Below are 9,056 nucleotides of genomic sequence, written 5' to 3'. Positions count from 1 at the left end.
TAAAATCTCGAACGTCACGCCGGAATTCTCCCCCCGAATTCAACAGCCACTGGCGCGGGAAATACTGGGTGTATCACAAGTGGGTCTGGACGGAAGCTTTTTCGGTTTGATGCCCGTCGGGGCCGACGACTGAGACGACGGGCAGGGCGTCCGTCCCTCCCTTCTTGTCCTCCGACTGCTCATTCAGCGCGAACGGCGTAATGGACAACCTCAGCCTCTGCGGGACAGACGACGACGTTTGTTTGTTTACAACTCCTGACACGCATGGGTTTAGTTTTCATTCACGGCCAGGAACTATACGTCACCTCCATCGGTGAACCGGGAAGCACCCACAGTGTGTGGACGGCCCCCAGCGGGATCCAGACGATGGAGGCCAGGGCGATGACCCAGCCCACGCCCTGGGCCCACGGAGGGAACACGTAGTCCTCGTAACGGGCCGGTTTGAACTGGATGATGGAGAAAATCAGGAGCACCTGCAACAACGGAGACGGTGGAAACGGTTATCAAAGTCAACTGTGAGTTTTATATTGATTAAAATAGAAGAAGGAAACAAAAGCTCACAGTGATCAGGGCAGGAGCAATGATCAGCCAGCACAGTCTGAAGAAGATGTTTGCTCTTTTCCCAGTCATCTCCTCCAGGTTGTCTGAAAGTCGCTTCACACCTGAAGAAGAGGTCATGAAGTTACTGCGCATCTATTCACTTCCACCTTCATTGTTTTTTTGTTTTTTTGCAGCTATTAAAGGGAAAATAAATGTGTTAAGACTGTTGGTGGTGGTTCAATAAATCTATTAGTGCAATAAGTGTTTCACTAAGTAAAAACTTAATTAAAAGTAAGTTTCTCCCAAAACAACATTTAATAGATATTATTTACTATATTTTCTAAAGGGAGAATAAAATGTATGATGAGACCAAATGTCCTTTTTTGAATTTTCTCATAATTTTCATAATTATTGAACAAACTATAAAGCATCATGGAAAAACCATCCAAACATTTACATATTTATGATTACAAGTTGAATTATTTTTTTAAAATAGATGTTTTTGTCTGCAGTGAATTTCACATATTACTGTAATCTGATTACATTGGCCTGTAATATCTGCACTGTGCCTTTAAAGGTCAGCTCACCTCTTTTTTTTGACATGAAAAGTGTTTATCGTTTATTTACATACTCGTTAATGTCTGTCATGAACTTTTAACCATATACATAATAAATTTTTAGCACCTTTTCCATGTTTTTTTTTTTTTTTATCCTGTTTATTCCATTTTTGTTGCTGCAACATTGCTTCTTTTGTGGTTTTCACTCATATTCTCGCCACAGTTCCTGACAATAAGGGGTCGTAGGTGAACGTGTTCTCACCGTAACACCAACACGTGGCGATGACCTCAAAGAAGGCCAGAAACATGATGGACACGATGGCGGTGTAGTGGTCCATCAGCTGGAAGATGTAGATTCCTACCTGGGAACAGAAACACTCTTCAACAAAGGGCCGCAGCCGGAGCGGGACAGAGGCTCGTTGTCGCTCGGTAACAATCTGTTAGACGTCAGATTCTACCTGCATCACGCAGGGGATCCCAAAGATGAAGGCGACGCAGCACACCGCCAGGACAAACAGCTCCTTCCGTTTGAAGATTCTTATCAGGGGACGGTAAAATTCGTCCATGAGGCTCGTCACCATCACCTCAACCATGGCAAACTGTGAAGAAGACCAAAAAAAAAAATAAGGAATTTAATCTCACTATACAATGTGACATATCCCTGAATATTCTGTATGTACCTCGCTGTCCAGGCCGAGGCAGAGCAGCATGAAGAAGAAGAGCACAGCCCAGACCTGAGCTACCGGCATGGTGGAAAAGGCTTGTGGGTAAACAACAAAAACCAATCCTGGACCTGGAGATATACAAACAAATAAACAAACAAAAGAGGGCTATTAAATCTCAAATGCACCTATTGAGTGTGGTCCTATGCGAATCGTAACTTTTGCGCAATATGTGAAAAACAAATATGTTTTCTTCAGAATTCAATCATGTAATCCCGATCAGATTTTACTCAATTACTCAAGGCTGCAATCCACATACTAGTAGATAGATTGATTGAGGTAGATTGAAGCCATGATGTTGTAGTATTTAAGGATTTTTTACTGGTGTATACTGAGATCTAGAGTTGGATATCAATGACAAATCATGACACCCTTTGATTAAAATAAATTCTCCTTAACCTTTAAATCAGTGGCTCTGAAACACGTGAGGATAAACGTCTTCAGTTGGAAAAAAAAACATTTGCTGACATTAGATGTTGGTTAAGTCCTACTCAGGGAGATCTTATCACCTCAACATGGCAAAACACCAAATCCTATTAATTGTTGGAATAAAACCGCTGCACTGCTTGTGCTTGGTCACACAGCAACACAGTGGTAAAACCTCTTAATCTTGGCCTCTTTAATCTTTATTGACGGGAGTTCTCCTGTTTCTCATTCACGTTAATGATCAATTCACCTGATTACTTTTCCAGCGCCTATTGTGTTTGGTATGAAACCGAAAACAGGTTTACATTTGACAGACACTGGTAATATTTGCGCTTAAGTTAAAAAAAAAAACATTTAAATAAATAATCATCCACCAACCGTCTACAGCCAGATCTTTGATATGGAGTCCCTGGAGATGAGACATGTAGCCAAAGGCGGAGAAAATGACGAACCCAGCCAGGATGCTGGTGAGAGAGTTGATGATGGAGATCGTCAGTGTGTCCCTGTGGAGGAGAGGGGGGGGGGGGGCCTCATTTATTGACGTGACTCTTCTTGAGAGCGTGAGGGAAAAATGCAGATCGTCTTTCGATCCATTACTTGAGGACGTTGTTGTTGAAGGCGTTGTAGCTGGACATGGCCAGGAGCGAGCCGAACCCGATGCCGATGGAGTTGAAGATCTGGGCCGCGGCGTTCACCCACACCTGCACGGCAGACGACACCACGGCTGTTTCATCACCTGTGTGGCGATGCAATTGTGTGTGTGTGTGTACCCTCTCCTTAGCGTGCTAGTGACGCGTCCTGCGCAGTAGTAGTAGTGCTTTAGAGTTCTGCTTTCAGCTACTGCTGCTGACGAGCTTCGGCGAAAGAGGAAGTATTCCTGGTGAGCCTCCCCCTGTCAGTACGTAGCCTCTCCTTAGTCAAGACTCCCCAACATGGAGACTGGGGCTCCCTGCGGCCCCCAGGCTGAGTTGTTGGGGGATCTTGGAGCAGCATGAACCTCAAGGGTCAACCGACACCCCAACGGCCAAGAAGTCCTGGCACTGAGCATGTCATGAGGGACACGTCCCCAACGGCCATCGTCAGCCAAGGTCAGCCCTCTGGTCTCAAGTTCATTGACGGCTGCATGTAGCTACCGCAGTGACAGGAGTAATACATGCTTTTATTAGCTGAAGACTGGACTACTGTAATGCCCTTTATGTCGGCCTCAGCCAGTCTTCCATTTCATTTTCAACTAGTGCAGAACGCCGCTGCCAGATTTCTAACAAATTCATCCAGACGTGAACACATTACTGTGCTGTCGTCTCTCCACTGGCTTCCAGTTCCTTTCAGAATCGATTTTAAACTTCTGTTTGTTTTTAATGCCATCGATGGCCAGGGTCCCTCTTACTTGTCTGATTATTTTAACTATACGTGACCCGGGCAGGGCCCTGCGTTCTTCAGTTCAGCTTCTTTTAGACGCTCCAAGGTGGAGATATAAACAGTGGGGCGATCGCTCTTTTGCTGTTGCTGCTCCCAGACTGTGGAACAAACTTCCCCCCCGACATTCGCACCACCACTGATCTCGGCCTTTTTAAATCAAAGCTGAAAACTCACTTTTTTAAGTTGGCTTTTAACTCTGTCTAGGCAGTGTATTTTATTCTGTATGCTCTGTTTTTATGAATCTCTGGAAGGCTTCCAACAACATGCAGCACCGCTGCACCTCCCACAGTCAGCACCTGTGTTTTATTTATTCTTTTTATGTATTATTTATTGATTGATTGATTGATTGATTGATTGATTGATTGATTGATTGATTGACATGAGTCTCTCTGAGGCCACCCTGTGGTGCACCTCCCGAGTATGGAAACTTTAAAACGACATCAGTGTCCCCCATCGTCAGGCATGACGGGGACATAATGTAAAAAAAAAATTATATATATATATAATTTATATATATATATATATATATATATACCCTCCGCCCACCTCCACCAAAAGTAGCTTGTCCCACTCCGGTATGATAAAGAACTTGATTCCATCCACGGCTCCGGGAAGCTGCGCGTTATTGATCAGCAGGGCGATCAGGATGATGTATGGGAACAAAGCGGTGAAGTACACCACCTGGACACAGAGGAAAACTGTGTTAAGAAAGAAAAGAAAAAAAAAGCTGTTTGAGTTTATTTCATTCTGTCCGTTTCTCTCTGTTTACTCACCTTCCCCGTGGATTTAACTCCTTTGAAGATGCAAAAGTAAATAATGATCCAGGAAAGGATGAGGATGAGGAAAAGTTCCCATCGCAGCTCTCCTGCCTCCTCCACCCCGCTGGTCTGCTCCAGCATCCTCAATCTGCAGGAACGACCAAATAGACGTGGGTACGTATGTGTTTGAAAGCTTGAGATTTTACTAAAGCTACTTTCTTTCCACTGACTTTGTTTATGAACGTCGTCATTTCTCACTGCTGCTTCACAGCTCATGTATGAAGTGTGATAAACTGACTAACTCACTTAATGTTGCATTCAGACATTTTATATAAATGTTGGTGTCGTGCTGGAAGGGAAGTGAATGAAATGCTTTGTTTTGTGCAAGTATTACCAGAGAGAACATGTTTTGCTCCTTGAATCCCTGATTTATATTTACAGGGTAAGTAACAGATTGACATAAGATATAGCTTTTAATGGCTCTGTAGCTAGGTGGACAAAGAGTGAGTGACAACATTTTATATAAGGCAAAGTCACACATTTTTTTTTTGCACACAGTGATTAATGAATGCGTTTCAATGGAATGTTGGAAAAACACCACTTTCTGTATTGTGTATTGAGCTTTTCATTAACAAATCACTTTAACTGAAGGACATGTTAATCGAAAAGATGGAAATAATGTTGATTGAATGTATGTTAACTAAACTTAAATACGTTTTGGTAAACAATGCAAAACAAATCAATGTCTTCATTGAGATTGTTTTTATAATTCTTTCTTTCTTTCTTTCAGTTCTTCTGTTTTCTTTTAACTGAGCTCAGTTTCCACCAGTGAGTGTTGATATGTACTCATCATCTTCACATCTTCCCAACCTGAGCAGCCTTTTTTTGTGTTTAGTCACTTTTCTCCCTCGACTGATAACAACTTATATTTATTATTCTTTAATATTATGAGGTTCTCTCTTTGTTTTAAAAATGTCTGTCGCCCCTGATCTACTGTATTCACATCATTAAAAAAAAAAAAATCCTTTTCGATGATCAATTTTTACTTAAAAATCGTTGTAAAACTAGGAAATAAGTGTCTCCCAAGCGTACCTGAAAAACTCCTGGCTCGCGGTGGACGTTTGGCTGCTGTTGGTGGCGTAAACGGTGCAGTTGGCAGTGTTCCAGGTGTTGTTGCAGTTTTGCCACGGCAGTGGATCCTGGAAGGAGCTGAAGAGATAATAGAGGGCCCAGGTGATGACGATGTTGTAGTAGGTGCACATGATGAAGGCGATCGCCACCGACGCCATGCCCACTCCTGAAGCCAGAGAGAAATCAAAGTGGGAGACGTCGACAACTTTGCCCGACCGGTGCGCTCGCGGACACGCGCGTGCGGCTAAAAGTACCTTTCAGCAGCGGGCAGACGCTAGTCAGAGCATGGACGGGCCCCCTCCTGGTGTACTGGCCCACGGTCAGCTCCATGTAGAGCAGAGGGATCCCCAGGACCACCAGCATGAGCAGGTACGGCACCAGGAATGCCCCTGACACACGGGGAGCAGAGGTCAGCGGCGCTACCGGGTCCCGCCATCGCTCACTTTGGTGGGAGGCATCCCACGTCTGAGATATTTGTCAAATTATTACATATAACAGTCGGATGAGGTTCCTCTGGAGCAGGGGGGTCAAACTCATTTTAGTTGAGGGGCCACATCCAATCTCATCTGACCTCTGGAGGCCGAACAAGTCAAACATAACATGTTAAACTGCAGATACGGACAAACGCAAAGTCTTTCCTTCTTTTGATTCTTTTGTAACTGCAAGAATTTGCCAGTCTATTCTGAAATATATATATTAACCCTAAACCCTAACCCTCATTATTATATTTGCAAAAACAAAAATAAAACCCTCAGTCACCTTTATCGGGATTAAAACAATTTGTCATCATCTGGAAATTGTTTTGAGTTTACAATGTCTAAAGTATCATTTCACATAAGTTGGACTCATCGTTTTATTGTGAAAGGTGATGAATTATGTGTCCTCCACAGATGCATTAATGTTGGGGGTCAAATTCTGACCAAGGGCGGTTTTGAATGTCATTTTTGCCAATCTAGTGTTTTTAGATTAGCCTCTTGTCAGTTTTCATTTTTATACTTCACACTTCAAAAATCACGTGGTGGGCCGGATTAGATCGTCTGGTGGGCCGGTTCCGGCCCCCGGGCCGCATGTTTGACACCCCTGCTCTAGAGTTTTACGTAGGAGGCCAAGCAGGCCTTGGACATTTGCTGAAACTGTGCCAGTAAGTGAAGGAACTGAAATACAAAACAGAGTTGAGTAGAAAAACAAAGCATTACGAGTTCAGTTTTCAATCCAACAAAACTCAGGTGAGCTACAAAGCCTCCAGTAAACGTGGATACATTTGTCAGCCGTGACGTTTACACACTATTCAGACATGAACATCGTGTTGCAATGGATTTAAAATAACACTACGGGTAAATGTTCCTTATTAAAGTGGAGAAATGTGAGTGAAAGTGTACGTTTCTGTATGAGAGGCTGGCAGCGTCACAATTTCATCTCCATAAGATGAACAATCCCAGATATCTATTTTCCATTGTATAACCCTTCATCCACTCATCTCATGAGTTAATCTCCAGAATCCTTTTCCAGAAAAGATCCCTGCTCTTATTTTTTTTTAACTGTAGGAAGAGACTTGCTTTACACTCCAGAATTGAACCAGGGGTTATGTGTCTTTGAAGTCATGTTGCATAACCATGAAACCACCATGCAGCAAGGCTGTAAAGAGGCATTCTGCTTCCAGTGTTGACAATAATAATAATAATAATAATCATCATAAAATAAACTTTGAATAATTAATACATTTTGTATCCAATCGTGTGGCTTCCTCCCTCCCTCAAGTATCTCTCACCCAGTGATGCTGCGACAGAAAATGCAAACAGTAGGTTCTGTTTGGAATCGTTTGCGCTTGAAGAAATTTCTGGGGGATGCAAAAAAGCATCGTGGGAAAACTGACTGTGAAGCACGGTGGTGATGTTGGAAGGTTTCATGTGTGCAGCTGTGCCTCAGCGACTGGGCAGATGGTCGCCATGGATTCACATGTGAATTTCAGCGTAATATAACCAAGTTTAACTGAACGGGTCAATCATCTTGAGCACTTGTGCAAATCACCCAAAAATAAGAAACAGAGTTTGGAGTCATGATGCCCTGAAATGCTCAATGAGTGATTTTTTATTTTATTTTTTTAACTTAGGGTGGCTGTTTCAGAATTTCACAAAATGTACTTTTTTTTTTTTTTTTTTTTTTTTTTTTTTTTACTGCTGTCTTTACATTTTCCACAATCCAAGGTTTTATATTTTCCAAAGTCCAAAGAGGTGAGAAGGTGCACCAGTTCTCAATGGATCCTTTACATTTTACTGTGCTTTTATTGTGCTTTTATTGTAAAAGCACTTTGCAACACTGTTTAAAAAAGTGCTACATAAATAATTGTATTATTATTAGTAGTAGTAGTAGTAGTAGTAGTATTAGTGTTATTATCATTATTATTATTGTTGTTGTTTTTATTTTCACATGACTGCATGCTTATAGAATCATGCTCTGAAATACCTTTAAAAATATACTGTTTCCTGACATGACAACACAGATTTATGTGAATGGATACTTTACATTTTACTGTACTTGTATTGTGGTTTTATTGTAAAAGCACTTTGTAACACTTTTTAAAAAAGTGCTACATAAATAAGGTTATTATTATTATTATTAGTAGTAGTAGTAGTAGTAGTAGTATTAGGGTTATTATCATTATTATTGTTGTTTTTATTTTCACATGACTGCATGCTTATAGAATCACGCTCTGAAATACCTTTTTCTTTTTTAAAAAAAACACTGTTTCCTTTCATGACCACACATATTTGGAGTCACAGTTTGTGTGTGTCAGTGTCCTGCAAAAAATAGAATCCACAGTTTGTGTTTCATTGTGATATCGCGGCCGTTGGTTTCTCACCTCCTCCGCTCCTGTAGCACAGATAAGGGAACCTCCAAACATTCCCCAGACCCACGGCGCAGCCGATGCCGGCCAGGGTGAACTCTATCTGCCTGCTCCATGTTGGTCTGCTGGGCGGCTGGTCCATGTGCGCTCGCCACTGCCGTCCGCCTGGGCCCAGACGAACGTAGAAAGCCTGACTGGGATTTAAGTGGCCGTGGCTGATATAACCGTTCCTTTTTATTATCTTTAATGATTAGCCGAGCAGAAACAACACAGCCTTCGGCAGCTCCATGACAGAAAAGTTGGGTCTGAGTTAATATTTGTTTTAAACGGCTCAGATTTGTGGTTACATTACTGACAGTGGAGAGCGGGGTGGGATTTTTTTTCCTTTCTTTTTTTTTGTGGAAATATTGTGATTTACTGTCATTTTGAAAATCTGACTTCATCACAAGTGATTTTCTTCCAACATTTGCACAATTTAATCAACTTTTAATAATGTTTTAAACATGTGTCTAATTGCTCTCTCTCTCTCTCGAGGTAGAAACATTGTTTTTCTTGGGATTTAAATGTATATTGAAATATTTCCAATCAAAATCTCCTGTATGACCCACACGTGCAGGATGTGACATACGGTATGGCAGCAGCCTCTCAAACAGCCACA

The 9,056-nt window shown here is 42.0% G+C and overlaps 1 protein-coding gene across 1 annotated transcript; it reads right to left on the bottom strand.

Moving 5' to 3' along the window:
- Positions 1 to 73: 73 nt before the first annotated feature.
- Positions 74 to 8,540, bottom strand: LOC308139583 (sodium- and chloride-dependent GABA transporter ine; the record flags this gene model as incomplete). Its single annotated transcript, XM_080509045.1, has 13 exons — positions 74 to 217; positions 306 to 473; positions 562 to 662; positions 1,360 to 1,459; positions 1,556 to 1,696; positions 1,778 to 1,884; positions 2,624 to 2,748; positions 2,843 to 2,946; positions 4,211 to 4,345; positions 4,438 to 4,570; positions 5,515 to 5,719; positions 5,808 to 5,942; positions 8,414 to 8,540. 13 exons carry the CDS (start codon positions 8,538 to 8,540, stop codon positions 74 to 76), a joined length of 1,725 nt encoding a protein of 574 aa, XP_080365171.1.
- Between the last annotated feature and the right edge of the window lie 516 nt (positions 8,541 to 9,056).

The sequence above is a fragment of the Blennius ocellaris genome (assembly GCF_963422515.1).
Source record: "Blennius ocellaris genome assembly, chromosome: 14".
NCBI lineage: Eukaryota > Metazoa > Chordata > Actinopteri > Blenniiformes > Blenniidae > Blennius > Blennius ocellaris.
The sequence above is the reverse complement of the archived record's forward strand: the minus strand, read 5'-3'. Positions and strand labels throughout refer to the sequence as shown.